The sequence below is a fragment of the Hirundo rustica genome, chromosome 14 (genome assembly GCF_015227805.2).
Source record: "Hirundo rustica isolate bHirRus1 chromosome 14, bHirRus1.pri.v3, whole genome shotgun sequence".
Lineage (NCBI taxonomy): Eukaryota > Metazoa > Chordata > Aves > Passeriformes > Hirundinidae > Hirundo > Hirundo rustica.
In genome coordinates, this window is record NC_053463.1 from 18,513,284 (window position 1) to 18,536,230 (window position 22,947).

The 22,947-nt window shown below is 40.8% G+C and overlaps 1 protein-coding gene across 5 annotated transcripts in view; it reads right to left on the bottom strand.

Annotated features, from left to right (window-relative positions):
- LOC120759074 (Kv channel-interacting protein 1) overlaps positions 1-22,947 on the bottom strand; it is a 332,257-nt gene that overhangs the window by 255,740 nt on the left and 53,570 nt on the right. Inside the window, exon 1 of one of the 5 annotated variants that reach the window (XM_058422426.1) lies at positions 21,566-21,669. The exons of the other annotated variants lie outside the window; for them this stretch is intronic. Coding sequence (XP_058278409.1) covers positions 21,566-21,572 — 7 coding nt within the window. The 5' untranslated portion in view covers positions 21,573-21,669. Of the gene's footprint in view, positions 1-21,565; positions 21,670-22,947 lie in introns of those variants that run through there. 5 annotated transcript variants of the gene reach the window in all.

Below are 22,947 nucleotides of genomic sequence, written 5' to 3' on the forward strand. Positions count from 1 at the left end.
CACTATACGCTTTTAATTTTTGTTGTTGTTGTTGTTGGGCAAATGAGAATTATACAGTTGAATTATACTGCTCATAAAATCTTAGCATAGAAACCTGGTTGTAAAAGACCACCCCGAACAATTCTACTTAGACTGTTTTCCTCTGTGCAAACCCATTCCCTTAAGAATTATTTCTATCAATCTTTTTTTTTTTTTTCTACCCCAGGAATATGTCATTTCTGAAAATATTATGAGAATATCTGCAAAACTATTCATAGTTATTACATACTATACAGTATGGAAAAAGGAATATCTGCACTTGAAACCTACAGTAATCTGTGACAGCACCTGAGTCACTACAGCCTTTCCCTCTATGCACCACAATTGCCATAGCTCAAGGTTATATTAAATACCTAGAAAATATTAATAAGGCAAGAGAATGTTTGAAATAAAACTTTGGGCATATCCGTTTTCCCCAAATGAAAGTGAGGATGAACAATTTTGTGTTAAAAATATTTGCAGAAATATAAGGAGCAAATGTTACTGTGCCTCCCCAGCCTCTTCACTGGACTTTTACCAGAGTACTTTCTACTGGTAATTTGTAATAATACATTATTTGATTTAGTTCAAAAGATCTGAGAAGACTTATGCCCCATGTTTACATAAACTGCTTCCCTTAACATGTTTTAGTCTTTGAAAAATCCCAACATGTCTCCAGTTTTGGTGTGTTCCACTGAGGAGGCAAAAATAATTGATTGCAGAGCAGATGGTTCTGCCCACTCTGTCGGCACCTGCCTTAAATTGTGCCATACAAATGTCTGCCACAAACTTCTGCAGTAAAATTGTCCAATTCTTAAACTCCATTATGGGTTGCAAGCAGAGCCCTCAGCAATAAATATAACATTTTCAGCAATTATCTTCCTTTGCTGAGTATTCAGAGGACTCAAACTATCTCAAACTAAGAATTCTGGATGATTTTGAGTTTTAGTTTGCTAAATATGCCCAGTATAATGAAGACTTGGGCATACAAATAAGTGTTGTGAGCCATCAAGAGCCCCTGGACTACAAAAGGAGAAAAGATACAATCTAGAAGCATCTCCAGAATGGTCTTCACTGTTCACCAGAGCCTTTTAGCTGTCTCTTTTCTTTACAATGATGACAGCTGTATTAGTGAGAAGACTCAGAATAGTTGGCTGCATTCAAGAAGAGATATCATGACCTCAAGGAGAATAAAAGCTGCAGAGAACTCCCAGCAGGTAAATATGCTGCACAACACAAACAAAAACTCATTCTCAGGCTCCTCATTTACCACATGCTGAGAATGGTTTACACTGTATTGTCTCAGATGGTGAAAATTTATACTGCATTTCATGGAAGAGAGAAGATCACTACAAACTACAGAAATACCTCAGTGATCATTCCAAACAAAGAGCATTCCAGAGACAAAGATTTCCCATTTTCATCAGGAGGACAAAATAAAAGCAAAGATCTGCCATTAGTCACCAACAGACGTTTTCAATACAACGAAAGTAGTTTTTTAAAAAATAGTTTAATCATCTGGTTCAGCAATGCTTTCATCTTGGATGAGTTAGACTGTAACTATGCATACATTCAAGCAGGTTGAGTTGTCAAGTATCTAGACCCCCTCTTCTAAGTCTCTTAAGACTAAGTCCCTTCAAGTCTCCCAGTATGGGGTGAAACCACTCAAAATAATCCAGCAGGACATTGCCTTTCCTAACTGTCCCACACTTAAGTTCAAATCAATCAGTTTGTTACCTTTTAGAAATGGTGAAGCAAATAGACCTAGTAGACATGAGCTGATCAATAACTGAAGTCAGGATCTGATGTTATGGAGGGCAGAAACCAGATCCCACCTGTTCAGTGTTGAGTTTGACAGCCTTTTTCACTTCATTTCTGCAATGAATGATGAAACTCCTTATACCTCAGGTCCAGAGAGCCTAGCACCTGAAAGCAGGCAGTAGCAGCAGTGCACATAACAATCCAAGCCCAGGGTGGAAGAGCTGCCCCATGGCTACATGGCTACGAATGAAAACCCTAACACAGCTTTAGGGAAGAAAGGCAACAAATCTTAGGATGTCATTAGCAACAAAAATCTTGAAAACCCAAGCTACTGCTTTGATGACAGCTTTGTGTGATTTGCAGTAAGAAAGCATCTTCCACAAACATTTTCCTGTCAATGACAAACCCCAGTTTGCAACACCACATTTGTTCTCTTATCAAAGGCAAGAAAGAATTTGTTTTCAACGTCAAAGCTGAGCTAAGCAAGCTTTTTTCATTAAACAAACAACAACAACAACCCCCAAAAAACATTGTTAAAATCTTTTTGCTCTTACTGAAGATTTCAAAGACAAAGGGAATTTTTCCTTCACATTTTGCCCAGCACTTTGCTGAGATTTTCAACACCTGGTCTCTTTCCTGGCACACATCTAAAAGGAAAGACAGAGTTCACAAGGAGACAACAATTTACAATGTTTTTGTCTTTGTGCTGTCATTCCCTAGTGCCTTTTTGTGTCTCTGATAGTAGAAGTCTTTCCTGATTTTACCACAAAACACCTGGCTACACTGAGGTTTTGCATTACATGCAGTAGTGTTTCTGTAGATAGGTGCTGTGCTGTTGAAATCCTGTAAGATGGAAATGGAAATGAAACCTAAAATCTTGGAAGGAGATAGGCAAATATTACTGTGCTTTGAAATATTCACTTAATAAGTCAGCCAGAGTCTTGTATCTAATATAATCTGAGCATATTATGCTGCCCACATTACTGATATGTATTAACAATGGGGAGGTAAAGAATTCTTAATTAAAGAATTCTTTAATTCTAAAATTAAAAATTTGGAAAAAAAAAAAAATAAATTTGAAGTGTAAATGACCAATCTAGAAGACACCTGTCCTCATGCATTTGATTTTTTGAGCAATCATTAAGAAAATCACTCAGGCTGCACTGCAGCCTCGAGCAGGACAGACTGCACTATCAACAGCATTAAGCAACTCTATACATCTACTCAGCTGAGGCATCCTCACAACTCTGTGATCTGTTAAAGGGAGTTATAAATTTGCAGCCAGGTAGTTTTCATCCAAGTTATAAATATTAAAAAAAAATAAAAAATCATCATGTACATGCTCAGTTAGAGACTAGTTACAATTGATTAATAAATTCCTGTGTTTATGTGTTCTTACGTATCATGGCTTGGTGAGCTATTCAAGCACTCCCAACAGGAGATTTTCTGGCAAGTTCCTTACAGAGACTGGACACCACTGGCAGTTTGGCAGCAGCTTTGCTATGAACAATGAACAAATATCACTGACAGGCTCAGCGGTTTTCTCTGTCCCAGGAAACGTGCTTCTACCTTGTTAAACCAACTCAGTGAGCATAATAAAAATGCAGATCCAAGATGGCTTGGATCCAGTGTTTATCCGTAACTTCAGAACCTCCCTGAAGCTTAACTCCTGAGAAATCTTTTCCATGGAAATTCCAGTAAGACTATATTACAAATGAATAATCTGACTTTAGATCCAACTACAACTCAAAGTGAGAAATCACTTTGGCATCTGTGTCTCCTGTACGTTCCACAGGAAGAATGAGGCACCCATTTCACAGATGAAATGGCCCATACCAAGATTTATATTTAAAACATTCTTGGTAAAGGTGACTAACACCTAAACTCAGAGAGCACATAAATGTAAAACAGAGCCGAAAACTGAATTGTCAAAAAGTCAGTGTTCTATAATTTTTTGCAGAAAAGTCAAATCTATGTTGGGGGAGAAAAAAGGACTATTTATGCAAATAGATGTTGAGACTAGTCAGGAATTATTAAAGAGGGTGGAATTAAGTTCACAAAAGCCATTCGATCTGCAGCTTCATTGTGTGCCTCTACTGGAAGTCTCCTCTCAGATGTTTTTCTTTTCATCTTTAAACTTAGAACTCCTACTTTTTCCAGTCCTCTGCCACAGTTCTATACACTGTCTTACATTCAGCAGAGGCCACAAGGAAGCTGGTAAATGATCTTCCCAGTTTCTTTGCACATCAGGAGTAGGAAGAGGAGTTAAAAAAAAAAAAAACTTAGATTAACATCTCCATTAAATGTAACTCAAATTAGACCTGGCCTTCATTGAACACACGCATAAGTCTATCCCAGCTGATTTCTAAACATCTGTAAAAGGGGTTTCCATGCTAAAACCCATTCCTTCAAATAAGAGCACCTTCAGCAACAACCCCCTGCAGCAAACAAAACAGGCTGAATTTGTTGAGGAGAACTGCTGATTCACGCAGCAATAAAAACTCAGCATTGTTACAGCCAGAGTTGATTAAATATTTATTGTCTGCCAAATTTTTCACTTGCTTACATGCAAATGGATCTTTTATCCACTAAGAGATCATAATTATAACAAATATTTTTATAACTCATTGTTTTCATGTATGTATGAATTTGAGGTTTCTACAAGCTCAAAAATCTCACATCCATCCATTCTTATTGTCACTATTTAGACTAGTTTAATTCTTCTTATATATAATGACTGCCAAGATTCATCACTGAGTAGGAGATAGACTTGGGATAGTTCCCAAACCATTCCATATAGGAAACATATGACTGCTGCTGCAAGGTCAACCTCAGTCACTACTCTACTACTCATGGTTGTAACCTCTGCTTCTCTTAATGATTAACAAATTGCTTTTTCATAACTAATTTTTGTGATATAGCACAACATATTCAAAAAACAGCAGAAGATAAAGCAGGAATAAAAAATTATAGAATCCCTAACTATTGCTGGTATTTAATATTAACTGTTTTCAGGATATGGCTATAAACTCCAAATTAAAAAGACATCAATCAGGAGAATGCTGTGCTCCCAGCTAGCCATCCACTAAAAAGAGCAATAACACTTCAGGTCTTGCCGTAATATTCAAAGTAGTGAAGACAGATCCTGTTGTGCTGCTGAAACCTTGCTGGACTGTTAAGTATGCAGTTATTCCATAAGGATCACTTGAACTGTGCTCTCCCCTGTGGGAAAAGTGGAGGCTCAAACTTTCTTTAGGCTGTATGACTGGAACTGAGGCCTTCAGAGCTGCCTGGAGTGTGAACAAGGATGTCTCAGACCAGCAGTGCTCATGAAGAGCAGAGTGAGGAGGATGGCTTGCATCTACAGAGGGCTTGGATGAGCAGGACAGAAGTAACTGGTTTGCTAGGACTGAGAAAGGCAGTTCTGCACTAGGAGAAAGCAGCTTCCTAATAAGGCACAAACACACACACAGAACCAGGAAATCATTTTACCTTTGCAAAAAACAGGTGAATTCTGTTCTAAGCTGAATTCTGAAGCAAATTGTTATTTCCTTGGTGAGCAGCAAGAGTCAGCCTTTGCAGCCCCAATGAACTATCACCTGACTAAATTTGAGAAAACTATAGTCCTGCGTAACAACTTTTAATCTCCAGCCTTCCAGCTTCACCTCAAAAATAATTTGAGCTTTGTGGCAGATAACTCCATTCTTTTAAAAGGATTTACACCTTTCTGCTAAGGAAGAAGGGCTGATAAGTTCACTTCCTTTTGTAACATTTTCATACACATCTGTCTTGACATATGAGAACCTAATTATGCACTACTGAGATGCTTACAGTTACTAGATCTGGTTAAAAGAATATGAGACCCCAGGACCCCAGACATCTCCATGCCCTGAGGTATCACCTCCCACTTCTGTTACTGTCTGAAACTGGAACAGACTCCACATTAAAAAAAGATGGAACCTCACAACAAAACATTGAAAAGTGAAGATCAGAGGGAGGGTAAAAAAACCAAAACCCTAACAGTTAACTATGAATAAAAAGAAACAAGTAGAGCAATTAAAGTTCCTAAATAAGTAAAAATCACTGGTGAAATTTCCTGGAAAAAATCCTGGAACAATTAAATAGAACCCTGTTATCCAGAAGAAAGCATATGGACTCAAGCACAGTGGAAACACAGAGAATACAGTAATATTTCTTAAATGTTGCCCTGGAGCCCTGAAGATAACATCTCCAAAATATCACTCAAGTAAACCAGGATGAGGGCAAGCTAATAGCCTCAGGTTTGCAAGTCTTAAGAACATTGTAATACAGAATATCCTTGTTGGGAGATTGGAATATTGAAGACTCCTGCAGGAGCAAGTAGAGCCTGCTGAAGTTTTTTGGCTGTTCTTAAATTAACAAGACGAAAGAAAACCATTATACTTTGGCAGCTTTTCTTATAAGACACTGATTGTACTCAGATAAGAGATACTGTCAAATACAGATCTGCAGGCAAGGCTGGTTTTGCTTCCAGAAAAATCATTGTGTTGAATGAAATGCTATAGTGAAAGTAAGGTGAAACTAGGTTAGTCTAAATATTTTACAAGGAAACTGAAAAATAGAAGATCATAACTGTAAGAATTCAGAAGGGATTTCACAGGTCAAAATGCAAGAGAAATGCAAAAGGAAGTATTGCAAAAGACATAGCAAAAGTAAACCCCAAAGTAATTTCCAGCATTTAAAAAACTCTGTACCAAAGCTACAGAAATAAGCATTAAAAAAATTGAGTCCATAGGTAGCAGATGCAGAGGAGATGAGCACACAGGTGCACAGGGATAGCCAGAAGGTTTGGCTGTCAACATTCTGAGAAGACAAGAGGTGAGATAATGCCTTGGTACTCTCAGCAAACAAAATACAATATCATTTGACAGAACTCTATAAATTAAATATCAGTGCTTGCAGCTCAGCTTGAAAATCTTGTTGGTATCTGAATTTAAAAACTGATAAACAGGTGAAATCAAAAATAAAATGTAAGAACAGTTTCTGCTGAAAGACTGAGTCAGATACAAACTACAGTGGGAAGGTAAAGATGTGCAGCTAGACTGGTTAGAAAAAGTGAGAATATTAGGACTGAAAGCATACGTTGCTTTTGGCTTGGTTCAGTGAACAGATACTATGAGAGAAAACATACTCAGTCCCCAAACCAATGTGGGACACAATTGCAAATCCCAAGAAAACACAAAACTCCACAGAAGGCCCTGAAAGTCAGTAGGATTACAGCAGCAGGACAAGGCCAACCCACATTTACTCCGTCTGGAGCTACGCACATGATCACAGGGCAGTGCTGGTGGTGCCACTACTGCTAATCTGCTATAGAGTGTCTTTAAGTAAAGAGAGTAATAGTATTTATTTTAAAAGGAATGTGGCTTCAAAACCCTTCAAGCCGTACATCTCAAATATCTCAGGTCGTGATTTCCTCAGCATATTTCAAACTTAGCAAGCAGACACCACAGCTCACACTTTGTCCAGCTGTCCCAGGCCCATGGGAGCAGTATGTCCCTTCACTGTCTGGTTTGTAATTTGAAAATTACACTTGTATACATGAGTTTTGGAAAACTCAGGTCATATATTTAAGTCCAAATGAACATAAACCATAAACTTAGATATGAACAATCAAATTTACACAAAGAGGACATTGATGTGACCCTTTCAAAAACAGCTGTGTTACTGCAGCACGAGCAGACATTTCTCCTTGCTGCCAGGACACAGCCTGCCAAAGGACATCATCATACACACTTATGCAGAAGGAAGCTTTTAGTAGTTTTAATTGGTATCAGCTTTGTATTTTCAGATTCCTATTACGTGTGTAAATGAATACAAAACTTCAAAACAAAATTTCACTGAAATTAATGAGTTCTGCATGACAAGAAATAACTTGCTGACCCAATATAAAATCAGCAAAAATGGGTGGAAATTACTCTGAAGTTCAATTGAAAAGTTAATGAATTTTGATGAACCCAATTATTAACACAGAGTCTGGGTTTCATCAGGATCCTGGCCAAACAGAACCATGTAGCAGCATGGCAGGATGGTGAAGTGCCGCTACCTTTTCGAAGCATTTCCTTCAGAAGCTGCTCAGAGTAGGCCACAGGAACAATCATTTAAAGTCCATGCACACACACATGCCACAGATAGCTCAGCAAAGGAAAAACAGGAAGGGTCTTCTGTATGATGAATTCCAGCAAGGGTTTATTACGTTCACCATGCCAAAGGGATCAGGGACAAAAGACCAAAATCAAAGGTGTGCACAAGGTTAAGTATGGGGTCAGGAGTCAATGGTCTGAGGGGAAGGGGCAGTACAAGGGCATGGCAAAGGGCAATGCCGTACAGGGGACACGGGGCAGGCTACCAGGGATATCACAACCAATGGGGAAACAGGGAAAGGAGTAACCACAAGAACTAGGGACATATGGGGAAAGCAAAACTCAGGTAGATCAGGGTAGTGTTGCAGGGCACCATGGGGGAAGTCTTTTCTTTTAGCCTAGGTGGGGAAATTCTATGCTATATTCTTCCAGGGAAAAGCCCTGGGTGTTTCCCTGAGGGGTTCAAAGGTTTCCACAGAACCACAAGCAGAACCTCATACAAAGAAAGAGGGAAACCTGAATTTCAAGGAATGCGAGACTGGAGAAAGCTGTGGAAATTATGTATAGATGATGGCACAACTGCTTTCTCACTGTGCAATGCATGACTCCTCCTCCCCATCCTTGAGTTCATTTGTTTATCCTTCATGATGAAAGGAGCACTACTATGGTCAGCAGAACCATAGAGGATAACTGCTGGAGCCAAATGGAAGGAATTATATGTTCATGAAGTGCAAATTGAGAAATGAAATAAAAAATATCCTGCTTGACAGCTATATCCCAGAACACAGGCAGGTACAATTAAAAAGAAATGAATGTCATCTAGGACAGCAGACAGACATCCTGAGGAAGAAGCATATTTTTCTAGGATCTCCTCTAGGCAGCTAGGTTGTTTGGCCTACCAGCAGAACTTTTTACCTCTCCTGGCAAGAATTACCAACTTTGCTCAAAAGTTTGCAGATGAAAATTCTGTTTGCTCACTTTTCAGTCAACAAATTCCTCTTTTGCACCATGTTCAGAAGTGAGTGAAAAATAAAACAAATGTGGAAAGTGATAAGCAAATCATCCAAGGAACAAAGCACAGGCACAAATCAACAGAAATCTGAATCCAATTAGGCATTTTTGCTTCTTTCTTGCACAAGTAGGACAATCTTCTCCCTGTTGCTCTGGCAGAAGGGAACCTTGAAGATTACCCACCAGCAATCTTACACAGACTTTGTTGTTCAGACAATTTTTTTAAACTCTAGAAACACACAGAGAGATTGTGGTTGCAATACTCTCCTAGATGCCTACACTTACTGAGGGGCCCAGAGCTACCACTGTCTCCAGCTGTATTGGAGGAGGAGCCTGAAGAGCCAAGGTTTATGCAGAGCAGGCTCAGCTGCTCGCCATGGTAAAATTTCAGTACTACAGGGTTGTCTGTAGTATTTGCTTTAGGAAAACAAACATTTAGCTTTGGAAGATTACATGATAGGTACAGACAGGTATCATTTGCATAATCATTAATATTTCCAAGAACTCTTCAGAAAACAAAACCAAACTCTGCAAAACTGTCCACAGAACCAGCAGCTGTATTTTAGCAAAAAGGCATCATTATAGTGAGGTAGAATAAAACAGCAGGGCAGAGATGTACAGCAGCTCACCAGGGCATGTCTCTTGCAGCTCTAGGAGTTTACAACCACATGACAACATGTCATAAAACCCATCTTCACCTTTACTTAGTAGAGTCCAAGCACCTCTAGCAAAGCAGAAATTACTTAAACAAGGGCTACAGGTTCATCTGCATTTTGGTTTTGTTTTTATTCATTTTAATTTATCTTCCTCTTTGAGAAACAATGTTTAAATTCAGCTTTTAAAATAAAATAATCACATCATCATAGAGAAAAATATGCAATTGTACAATTAAAGTTGATAGACAATATATTTAAAGAAGTTGTTCAGAACGATTCTCACCAAAGTTGGCATCAAGCTAGTTTCAGCAAGTAGCCAATTTTTAAATTTTTTTTAAAAAATCAAAATCTAAAATAAGACATGGCCCAAAAGAGGGGCATAATCAAGATAAAAATATATGAAGAAAATATGCAAGACTGCATGCAAAAAAATTGTTTTAAAAGTGATGTTGCAATTTCAAAACAACATGAAAAGGAAATAAAGAATTAAAATTCTTAAATGCTAAATAATGGTGCAAACAAATGAAACCATATGTCAGCATTTCCTCAGTCCTGCCCTTTGACACACAATTTGAAAATCTCACTCTTGTAACTTGTATGAAGAGAAAAACCACAAATGACTACAGGATCTTCAGCACTACAAGTGTTTGCTGTGTGAAACCTTGGGGAAGGATCATGAAATTGGCAACAGATTTTTTTTTTTTTTTTTAACCTGGAACTTCTTATTAGGTACTTGATTTCTGAATACAAAAATTGGTGCCATATGTAAACTGGGCAATGTAAATGTGTGTAAAGAGGTGCTCACAAAAGTTTGAAGCAACCTGTAGATGAGTGGGGGACACTCTCAGTTTACATTCCACCCTGTCTTATCTGATGCCTGCCTTGTGGCATTAAAACATCCCATGGAAATCATTAGTGGGTTTGTACAAACTCTTTTCTTCCCTTAGCCCTCAGACAATAGTTTCCAAGCACACTGTCAGATCCAGAACAATCACATCTAGGGATGACTTAGAATTTTCAAAATAAATTACAGGTCAGGGCAAATAATTGCCAAACAATGGTTTGCCACACTCAATCAGATCAAGAGTTCAGTCTGTCATTTTTCACAGCATCATAGAATAGTATCATTTGGAAAATACCTTCAAGATCTTTGAGTCCAGCTGTTCCCAAGGTAACTGCCACTATGTGATATTCAGACATTAAAGCAGGAAAAAAAGTCCAGTCATGCCCCATGTCTGCATGTTCTTCAGCACAGGCCAAGTCACAACATCTGCTGAATATCACAGAACAGGACACAACAGATCCAGCTTTCAAATATAAATTGACCCTTAAAAATCTAGGAAATTTCAACATGCAGAACCACACCTCTCAAAAGCTACCAAGGAAGCTGGTTTGACTTTCTTTTTACATTGATTTAAAGCAGCTGGCTATCAGTTTTCCTATTTCTTCCTGCCTTGACAATGACATGTTTCCAAGTGTATTGGTTTTCCATGGCTTGATTTTTTTTGGTAGTGGTGGGGGGGCAGGGGGGGAACAGAGGTGGCTTCTGTGAGAAGTTACTAGAAGCTTCCACCACGTCTGGTAGAGCCATTCTCTGGCATCTCCAAAGACAGACATGCTGCTGGCCAAGGCTAGGCCAATTAGAGATGGTGATAATGCCTCTTTGATAACAAATTTAAGAAGAAAGAAAAGCCAGATCTGTGGCGCAGTTGTAATTTTCCAGTCAGGGAAGAGTGCAGTGAGAATATGTGAGAGAAGAACAACATGGAGACACCAAGGTCAGTGGAGAAAGAGGGGGAGGAGGTGGTGCAGGAACCAGAGCCAAGATTCCTCTGCAGGCTGTGAAGACCATGGCAAAGCAGCTGCGCCCCTGCAGCCCATGAAGATCCACAGAGAAGCAGAAATCCACCTGCAGCCCATGGAGGAGGTGCCCATGCGGGAGTTGGGGGATGCCTGGGGGGAGGCTGTGATCCAGTGGAGGACCCATGAAGAGAGGGCCCTGCTTCCAGGCTGGGGCAGCCTGTCCTTGAAGGACTGCACCCTGTGGAAGCAACCCATGCCACAGCAGTTTTGTGAGGACTACTACCCATGGGAGGGACTCAAATTGCAGCAAGTCGCAGGGAACAGTTGCTCATGAGATGGAGCCACATCAGGGAAGTTCAGAGAGAACTGTCTCCCGTGGAAGGAACCCCATGGTGCAGCAGGGGAACAACTCCTGTCCCTGATCAGTGTGAGAGGCTACGGGTGATGGACTGACCATAATCTCCATTTCCTGCCTCCTTCTACCACTGGGGTAGGCGGCACAGCTGGGAAGGAGAGAGGGATGGGGGGAAGGTGTTTTTAGGGGCTGGTTTTGTTTCTCATTATCCTGCTCTGATTTTGTTAGCAATCAATTTACTTGATATCTCTAAATTGAGACTGGTTTGCCCTTGACGGTATTTAGTGAGTGATTGCTCTCAGTCCCTATCTCAACTCATGAACCCTAAATTTTATTTTCTCCCCTTCTGTCCAGCTGTAGAGGGGAGTAAGCGAGTGGCTTTTGTGGTGCCTGACATTTGGCTAGGGTCAAAACACAGCAGCCTGTTAGCCCAATAAGGGGCTGTTACTAGGGGCATAAAGGAAGCCCAAGGGATGTGGCACACACCTTGGCACAAGGATTTCAACATTTATCTGGCAGATCACTGTTTCCTCAAAAACCAACTACCAACACAGGCTCCTCTGCCAAGTCAAACAACACATCATCTGGGGCACTGCAGCATCAGCTGGCCTCTGTGTGTGGGGCTCTGCCCATAGGCTATAGGACCAGGGGCATATGTGGGATGGAGGGCTCCTGCCCACAGCTCCCTGCCAGGATGGAGATCCTAGAACCAGCTACCAGGGATGTTGAGCAGCTGGGAACTGGTAATTACACAGTTGTCTTTAAGTAGGTTATACTGCAAATTTGTTCTCATGCATGTGGGTGGCAGTCATCAGAGAAAATGTATTTCTGTAAAAGGCATGATATTTGAAAAAATAAAATTCTGCCTAAAATAAAGCAGTAAGGAAAAATGCTACCAGAGGAAGCTACTATACAGGAATGCTCTCAGAAAATAGCAGCCTGGGAAGCTTTATAAGCTAAATATCAGCACTGTGTACAGTAAATAACTAATGGGGTTGTGTAACTCCTTCCCCCAAAAAATATTTTCAGTAAAGCCGTAAAGATGCATATATACATCTGCCATAAGTTTAACAACTCTGCATCAGCTTGAAGTTAGCAGGCTGAATAGAACCATCATTTTGAACCAGTTTCTGTTTCCAGACACAGGTAACACTACCCTCTGCTGTAGAAAACCACTAAGTGCCTGCCTGGCTGACACTGCAGCCAGCACAGCCACCAGCCCCAGGGAAGCTTCTGTGCACCATGTCCTTCTCACACCCGGTGGCAAGTCACTGCTTTCCCTGGTGAGCCACCCTTGGCCCATCCCAGCTCCTGCCCTGAAGGTGCTGTGCAGGGTGCGAGGGTAACAGGGAGTTCCAGAGGCCCCATGGTTCTGGCACCTCAGTGCAAAGTGCACTGACTGGCATAGTTTAAAGCGTGCCTGTACTGAATTACATTCAGGCCTTTGCTCTCAGTCCTATTAACCTATAGTTTATGCTATGTACAAATGATTTCAAAATGAGATTCAGTCTTTTATTAGCCTTTCCTCGTGCCTTATTCTTTTCTCCGTTCAAATTGCAAAGTGATCTGAACAAATTATTTACTCCCTAGAAGACTGAATTAGAAATATAGTTGCTCTGTTGCAATCAACAGCCTAAAACCCAAGTCTAAACTCAGCCTGTGCCCTATAGAGCATAGGCCAGGGCTGCTGAAGCATAGCCTCTTCCAGGGTACCTCAGTTTATGCTGAAGGGTCTGTCCTAACCCCTCAGGCAGCCTCTTCTTTCCACCAGGATGGCTTACAGCATGCAGACAGCAGAGAGCACTGTCTTCTGCCTTCTGAACATCTAGGAATTTCTCACTCCCAGGCTGAGGACATGCAAGAGGGACTGCCTGCAGCAGCAGGCATATGTGCTCATAGGGTAAGCAAGGAGAAATTCAAATAAAAATGGCATTCATACTCCCAGTACCTGGAACTTCTCTGCTAAGAAATGTCACGTTATCTAACACTCTGGCAGCTCTTGCACTTGAAGGCATGTGAAACCACACACCTTTACGTGGGTCAGGGCAAAAGGAGATGGCACCAAATCTTTCTGAGTGTGAAGGAGGTGAAGAAAACACATTCAGCCTAGCAATCCTTTCAGAAAAATCACATTTGCTCATCTGCTGGTCTTCTGAAACTCCCTGCAAAAGTATCCATCACAGCTCTGCTTTCAAACATGTTTTACATGCAGCTCAGTCCACCGCCAGCCAAGAGTGGCATGTCCCTTTCTGTATGTCCATTTTTGTCACAACCCCAGGGCCACAGTGTTGAGTCTCTTATGTTCAGGGCAGACAAGAAGCCGTAGACTATAAAAGTTACCCAAGTATTTAAAGCTGGAATAAAGCCATCAAGGAAACCTATTGAGACAGGAGATTGGGCATAGGGAAGGCATTTCACTGGGTAGTACACAGCTAAGCTGGGAAAATCCTTCCCACAGCTGTTGCAGGTAATAAATACACACTAGGTCAAAAAGTGACCAAAAAATCCTCTTGGAAAAAAATAAGCAGTCCTATTAAATTCTTACGTCTAGAATTCAAGAAACTTCTACATTGTTAAACTCTAGAGATTAGGAGTTTATTGAAAGAAGTACCTGGCTATGATTGCCATGCTCTAACAGCTTTTTTATGGCACCTGATAGCCACATTACCTAAAAAGGCTACTGAGTCTAAAGGTCATCTGATCTAACCTAGTAGGGCATCACTTGTGAGCAAGAAACAACATTTTTGAGATTGCACAGTTAAAACTAACTGAAGAAAATTACCCAGCTGCAAAGCTTCTGCAAAAATAGGCAAGGGTTTCTGTAAATCCCAGCCTCAAGTTTATCTATAAAGAACAGTTAGTAAATGACATTTGAATTGCTGTAGTTATTGTGCATCACCCCCACTTGTTCCTAATGCTGGTGGTCTTCAGTCAAAATTGAAGCACACTTTGTTGAATTCAGTTTATTTTATTTAGAAATAGAAGTGGAAGAAGAAGAATTTCGGGTATTTGAATCCTGAGAAAGAGTATCAGCAGCTGTAGGATTTAAGGCCCTGAAAAAAATACAGCTGACTTTATACAGTAGGTCAGTGTGCCATAAATAGAGTTAACCTAAGATAGAAAACAGCTGCTTTGGAGCCTGGACAATAGAATTATGGTCACAAGAACAGAGAATTTTCCAGGGGACAGAACAAAGGCCCCACGACTTGGGAGGACCAAAGCTGCCCTCCTCAGGAACACAAACCCTGCGCAATGATTTTTATTTTTCACCCGTAATGCAGAAATAGCAGCATTTCTTTTTGTCACAACACCCACACAAAGATGAGCTTGCTAAAGACTGAGATGCCCAAAAACTATGGATACAAGTATCAAAAACACCTGAGGGAGTTCTACTGATTTTCAGCAGGGAACTTCTGCAACTTTTTTAGCAACCAGATGAATAATAGCCTATCTGAAAGACTATGAAGGATATCAGTTAGACTTAAGCAAGAGCTCTTCAGACAGGCAGTTCTAGCACCAGAAAGGAATGACCAATTCTGTTCATAATAAACAATACTGGAGCATGCCTCTTACAGTAACTCCCACTTCCTAGGCTGCTCTAGGCTTTTAGCAGAAAACTGAAGTCCCAAAACTTCCAGGCCAGACTGTACGTGGCTCAATTGTTTCTAAAGACCCTCAAGACAACACTACTGAGTAAATGATAAACTTACATATATCCAGTGTTGCCTGTAAAAGAAAGCTGATAGAATGATATTTCTCCAGCTCCGCCCAAAGAGGGCAAATCTGAGCTCCATGTTGTCAATCCTGAAAATGCAGTCAAAGACATAGCACACTGCAGGCACTGTTACAGATCTTTAGTTTATGTGTGAGGCATAAACTTATGACACCTTCAAATGACTGCTGTATCTGACTGTGGGGGTGCTTTTTAATTCTATTACTTTTCATTCAAATTTCATTATTGAAGACAGAAGGGAAAGAAAAGCAATTAATGGGGGAAGATAATAAGCAAAACCTGTGTAGATAAAGAATCACCCAAGCTTGCTTGCTCTATTGCTGCAGGCAAACTCGATAACAGTAAAAGCAGGCAAAGTTTTCTATGTGATATGTTCTATTGAAAGCTCAAAATTTTAAAAGCCAGTCCTTGAATGTAATGAAAGAATTACTATAATACATAATATTCATTATAACAAATACACCAAAGTGCAGCATGCTGGTCTCTTGTCCACCCAAACCTAGCAAAAGCCAAACAAAGGGTAACAAATACTCTTAAGCCTGGCTGCAAGATCTGGGATTTCCATGAGAGTTTTACACCCAACTTTGCTGAAGATAGGCTGGCCAAAGGCTCACTTTCTTTGCTTTGTACCTCAGCTTCCACATCTATGAAATAAGGGTACAAGCCAGAGCCCCCTTCAGAAATAAGCCTACTGCATACATGGTACAGACCTGAGGATAGGCTTTTCTAAAGTAACACCTCAGGCATCACAGAGTTGAGATGAGAGATCATTAACTATTTCATCTGTGCCATGGCTACAGTTCTGTCATGCTGTCATCCTACCTAGTCTGAACATAAGCAGCATTAAAACCCAGAAGACCATCCTGTCTTCAAGACAACACTCCTCTCCAAAATTCTTCTGGGACTGCTCTTTCAGAGCTCTTTTTGGATAAGAAAGCCTGGTATAACATTGTTATTTACTGAGCAGGAAATTCTGCAAATGCTACTGTAACAAAGAAACAAAAATAAAAACAAAACAAAACAAACAAACAAACAAAAGTAGAGTCAACCTATTTACTTAGGGCAGGGTAGAGTGAGGGTTGAAATACTGCTTGCTGACTGACATTGTGGAGAAGATATTCCTGCAGAATCACAAGGAGTTATCTCCACCATCACACCCTCTCACCATGTTATCTTGTACCAGGAGCTTTCCGTAAATACTCACAATAATTTACAGAGGCTGCTGATTATTTAAACTGGTGGGTGAAAGTATAGCACTGTCAGGACAACGTGGTAAGGGTTAGGGCTTTGACAGACTGTGTATCAAAGGGTTTTCACAGCATTTGTCACAACCTCCACTTTCACGGCATTGCAACAAGAGAACAGGGTCCTGCGACAGATGGACCTGGCCAGCTTGCACAGCTTTAAAGCTTCTTTCTGAATTCAATCCCCAACATTTGTTTCTCTCAGGTGATACTGTGCATACTTGAAAGTACAGCCTCCAAAGGGTTGGGGAATAAGGGCTGAGGATGGACATACCTGTGGTTTTAGGATGAGTGGAGCAATATGAAATACCCTTGATAACATTGCTGAAATTGAATTTTCTGCAGCAGTAGGAGATGTGCACAAATGGGATTTCTGGAAATGCCTCTTGTTGGCTGAGCTCCCTCTGTCCCTCAACAGGACATGGAAAAGCAGTTACTGGAGGAATAGAGTTTCAAAAGCTTCAGATAAACATATTTCCTCCCAAACCTCCCAACAGCTTCATAGTTCATATCTAATTGAGCTAGAGCTGTTACTTTCTGCTGTTTCATTACAGAAAGAGGCTGAGTGTGACACCACTCCCTTGCATGTAGCTCTGGCATGAGGGCAATGAAAAGAGAGAAGTTATTTCCTGTGTAATGTACCAGGCACTGTTCTCCGCAAAAGGTATGCCTGTCACTCCACACAGCCTCTCTTTTCCATCACTTCCTTGGTACCTTCTCATTTTAAGGAACAGAAATGCTTACTTACTAGAGACAAGCTGGAACCTAAATGCTAAGCTATCCCTCTCTTTATGCTGCACAGGAGCAGTGAGCTTGGTACTGAGCTTCCTGAGAATAATGTCAAAAGTCAAAATGCAAGAAATTCTTTTGGATTTTGTCATGAAGGCATAGATGCAGCTTCACAGTCCTCTGCAGTCCATTGATCAGCAAAAATACACGGTCAAGGACTGCAAGTTTTTGAATTAGGCTCTTGAAACAAAAAATGTTATGCAAACTTCAACACTGGATTTCTCTTCAGATGAAGAAGGAATAATATCAATGGCTTTATCAATAATCAAAAAAAGCATTATCTTTATGTCTTTTTAGAGGAAATTAGAACAAGGACACTAGAACATCAGAAAATCTGCTAATTCTGCACACTACTTTGTGTTCATACATTTTGAAGCACCACGGTCCACTGACAGTGTGAGAGCTAAAATACATAAGGAACCAAAAGGATCCTGGAATCAGCAGCATGCCTCTGGCAGCAAGAAGACCTGTATTAAGGCTGACCTCACCTGGCTGTGCCACTATTGTGTGGCATGGGTGTTATGGCAACAGTACCTACTGATGGTACAATAGACAGCCTGGTACAGTTGTTTGGCTGTTTCCTGGTCGAGTTAAATTTTGATTGCATACAAGTAGGACTTACACAGCATCCAAACCCGTATCATCAGTTATGGTGAAACATATTTTCATTCATGTCTGATCATTCCTTTCCTATGAGAGAACTTTGCTAGTTCGCTAACACTAACAAAGGTGCTGCAACATGGCCATATGGTCTGAACATAAAAATATTTATTAAATCCTTGACTATTATTAGTAAATTTGCTTCATTAAGGTGTGCTACTTCCAAACAACAAATACAGAAGATAAGCAAAGAGGGCCTGGACAAATAAACACGCAACATCCACATATAGCCTCCATAATAATTCACAATGACTCATTAAGTATTCACAAGCATCCATTTCTGGGAATGAAGTTCACACAAATGAATTCTTAACACTAGAATTTCTCACTTCACAGTGTTACAGAGATCTTTTCTATGCACATATATGGGAAAGAAATGATTTTATGAAATGTTCCATCATGAAAATGCAAGCAGAAATTAGACTTTGATTGCCTTAATGTTGTCAATTATTTATTTTCTATGTAGTGGTTACAAAGTCATCTGCTATGTTTTAAAAGCATCACACAGACATGAAACATTTATTTAAAAGTGGCTGTATACTTTAGAGAGCTTGATTTAAGGAGTCCTTATTGGTCTTCTCACAGAAACAAAAACTGGTAGTTTGACAGTCAACACCTTTAATGGAAGCTTAACCTCATTCATAGCCACTGAGCACAACATTTTTAGTCCCGCAATATAACAAGTATGTATCTTGGCACAGCATGACACAGTCAACTGTATTTCACATTGGGGAAAAAGATCATGTATGAATAAGAATGTGACTGTGCCCAGAGGTAACAGAAAACTTCCAAAAGCCAAATTACAGATTCAGAGAAAAAACAGGGCAAAATTTCACATCTCACAGACAAATTCCTAGCACATTCGGATTTCACCTAAACCAGAAGAGTATCATTTCTACTCTTTAATACTTGCATTTCATTATTCTGTGTGTTCCACTTACAACTCTTGCCATCATTTTGCATATTACTAAGGACTAAATTAACTGGCCTAAATTCTACTGCATTATTTTCAATGCTGCAAATGCATATTTCCTGCTGATTTTTCTGCATCATGGTGCATAATTTTTTAATTTTTTCTTTGGGAGCTTACACAATTTGTTTAACCATTTGGATTATCAGATCTCAAGATCAGACTTCATTAGTTTAAGTCACTCATCCAAATAGCAGCATCACACAGGAGACCTCATGTTTTTACAAAGGCCTATAACCATTTTCTAGTATTTCTGCTATGGAACAGATTAAGAGGCCCCAAATCACCCATTAGGTTGAGAATAGGTATAGTATAACACTCTCATGCCTATTATTTTATCAACATACAAAAATAAAACATAAAAACTACATGTGCAAGACCAAATGGAAATACAGAAATTCTGATTGTGCTCAATAGTGGGGAAAAAATTAAAAAAGAGTTCTGGCCTCAATTTGGAGGAAATATCCTCTCTCATGGCCTTATCTCTTATTTTCTATTTACAGAGTAAACAACAACAGGAATAAGAATATGTGCAACTCTACCCATTTAGACCAAAAAAAAAAGTGGCAATGCATAGAATGAACTCTTTTTTTTTTTTTTTTTTTTTTTTTAAGAGTTATGTACTGGTTGAGAGACATAGTAAACAACACCCAAAAAGGCACCAAATAAACAACCTGGATGTTTGGCAGGAGCCAGTGCACTGGGGCAGCCACAGCCTGGACCGTATAGCCCAGTTCCACTGGAATGTGCTCTTGCTTTACAATAGGAGCATCAGCACTCGGCTGCAGGAGTGTGGAGCCACTGGCAGAGACTGCTAACAGCAACAAAAAGGCAGCTGTGCTGATGCTGACACCTCAAGAGTCAGAAATAGCTAACAATTCACTAAGAGAGTTATGGAGAATGAGAATGGGGTTGTGAATAGGGTCTTGTCTTGACTTCTCAGTGAAACAGACCTCACAGCTTGACCCTGAACAAAGGATGACCTGAACTTTTATTGTGTAGTCTGGGGTCTTCCTGTTGTGACATCATCTTCTGCTGTGTCTCTTGTCACCTGACTGTCTCTTGTCACAGGTGTTCCTGTGCCCTTTGTAATGCAGGAGACTGGTGCCAGTTGATAGCCTCTTGAGCCCAGCAGTGGAAGACTGAGACCACTGTCTCAAGAAACTCACTGACTCAATAAAAGGGAAAGATTTAACATGTGGACTAATTAGACAAGAAGTAAGAGAATCATTAACCAAAAGAAGTAGAGTACTAATTAATAAGAGAATTAGGTAATTTTTGGCACTGAACTGGGATTTGTGTGCTAAAATCAATATGTAGTGTAAAGTTTTCAGAATTGATGTGCTTGATTTGTGGAAAGCTTTTACTTTGCACCCTCTGCACATAAAAAACATGTCCTTTTTGAACTAGGCCCTGTGTCTCTGTTTAGAGAGCCCCTGAATCAGCAACAATGCCACCTGTGCTGCTCACCTCAAAACAAACTCCCCATGACCTCATCCTGGGCAGATTCCCTTGCTCTGGACTCCACAGCCTTGAGGCTAACAGAGCTGGTGAATGCTGGGACATCACCACTGGGGCAGACCATGCCTTTTGCTTGCATACTAAGTAGTTTCACACACAGAATATGCTGAGTTGGAAGACACCCACAAAGATAATTTAGTTCAACTTCTGGCCCTGCAGAGAACCAGCCCCAAGAGTCACATCCTATGCCTGAGAGTATTGTCCGAACATTTCTTGAATTCTGTTGGGTCTGGTGCTGTGACCACTGCCCTGAAGAGCCTGTTCCAGTGCCCAAGCACCACCAACGGGTGAAAAGCCCTTTCCTATATCTAGCCCAAACCTCCCCTTCCACAGCTTCAGGTCATTCCCTTGGGTCCTGTCACTGGTCAACACAGAGGATTAGTGTCTGCCCCTCCACTTCCCCTCACAAGGAAGCTGTAACTGTGATGTGTCTCCCCTCAGTCTTCTCTTCTCCAGATGAACAGACCAAGTGTCCTCAGATGGTCCTCATAGGGCTTCCCCTCAAAGCCCTTCCCCATCTTTGTTCTCCGCCTTTGGACACTCTCTAATAGCCTAGTATCTTTTTTATATTGTGGTTACCAAATCTGAACACAATACTTGAGGTGAGGCTGAGCCAGTGCAGAATGTAGTGGGGCAATCTCCTCCCTGGCCTGGCCAGTGATGCTGGACCTGATGCCCCCCCGGACACAGATGTACCTCCTGACTCCCAGGGCACTGCTGACTCATGTTCAACTTTCCATTGACTAGGGGCCCCAGGACACTTTCCACAGCACTGCTTTCCAGCTTCTCATTCCCCAGTCAGTCTGTAGATCCAGGGTTGCCCCATCCCAGATGCAGAATCTGGCACTTGCCCTTGTTGAACTTTATACAGTTGGTGATGACCCAGCCCTCTGATTTGTCAAGATCTCTCTGCAGGACCTACCTGGCATTGAGGTAGTCAGCTGATAAAATCTTGCACGCGGCCAGAATGGAATAAGCTACGTGAAGATTTATCATGTCTCTGAGGGTGTCCAGCACTTTTCAGAATGGCTTGATAATAACAGTGAGACAGCTCTGCAGGGTGTTCTGTAAAGTAAAGATTTTAATAAAAGCAAAGTAATAAACAATACAGAAATAAAAGAAAAAGCCAAGCACAAGTGTCAGAGAAACCCCTGACACCTTGCTAAAAACATCCTAAAAAGCCCAGAGCACCTCTATGCTCATCCTTAAGTGCTGAATGATCCAGGAAGGTTCTACTGGCAAATTGCCAACAGAAAGAACTACAGGTTTTGAGAAACATTGCTAAAGCCCAACCAGTGCCCTTATGCTAGCACTGAGCCAATTACAATGCGAAGGTGATGGAAAGCTCTAGTTTTACTTCCTTACATGTTACATGTTACAAGGTAAACTGAAACTTTTTTCCTTATACAGAGGCACCTGCTTGAGTGTGGGGCTGCATTCCTGCGGTCAACAGCTCCTCCCAGTTTTGTATCCTCTGTGAGCCTGCTCAGTACCCCTTCCGAAAGTCCTGCATCCAAGCCATTTATGAAGATACTGAAGAGCACAAGGCTGAGGATGGAACCCTGTGGAACCCCATTAGTGACAGGTGTGATGTCACCCCAGTCACTGTCACCCTTTGCAGACGCCCTGTGATCCAACTGCTCACCCATCCCATGGCATGTTTATCCAGCTAAATGCTGGACATTTTGTCTCGAAGGAAATGGTGAGAGACAGTATCAAAAGCTTTACTGAAATCGAAAAAGATTACACTCCTTGATCAAGCAGATGGGCTACTTTGTCACAAATGGAAATCCAGTTTGACAGGCAGGACTTTCCCCTCAAGAAGCTGTGCTGGTTGTGACCAATGACAAATTGTCTTTCAGGTGTTTTTCAGCACCTCCCAGAATAATCTTCTCTGTAACTTTACTCAGCACTGAAGTGAGGCTGATAGGCCTGACATTTCCAGGGTCCTTCTTGCCCTTCTGGAAAACTGGGATGATGTCCACCAGCTTCCAGTCAGCTTGGATCTATCCAGGTTCCCAAGACTGCTGAAAAATCATTGAGAGATGTTTTGCAATGACATCTGTCAGCTCTTTTAGGAGAACAGGTTAATTAAAATAGCAGTCAAAACCAGCAACAGAAGTCTATAATTTGATAGAGGACTGTGAAATATCTTCATTTTTCATCCTTCCAGAGAGGGGAAAAAAGAAAAAAAAAATCAATGCTGTTGCAAACATTCAGTCTTTTAATAACTCTGCCTTCCAAGCCTCCAACAGGATCAGTGGTCTTGATTCAATGAAGTCAGCCCTGGTTTATAGCGCTACA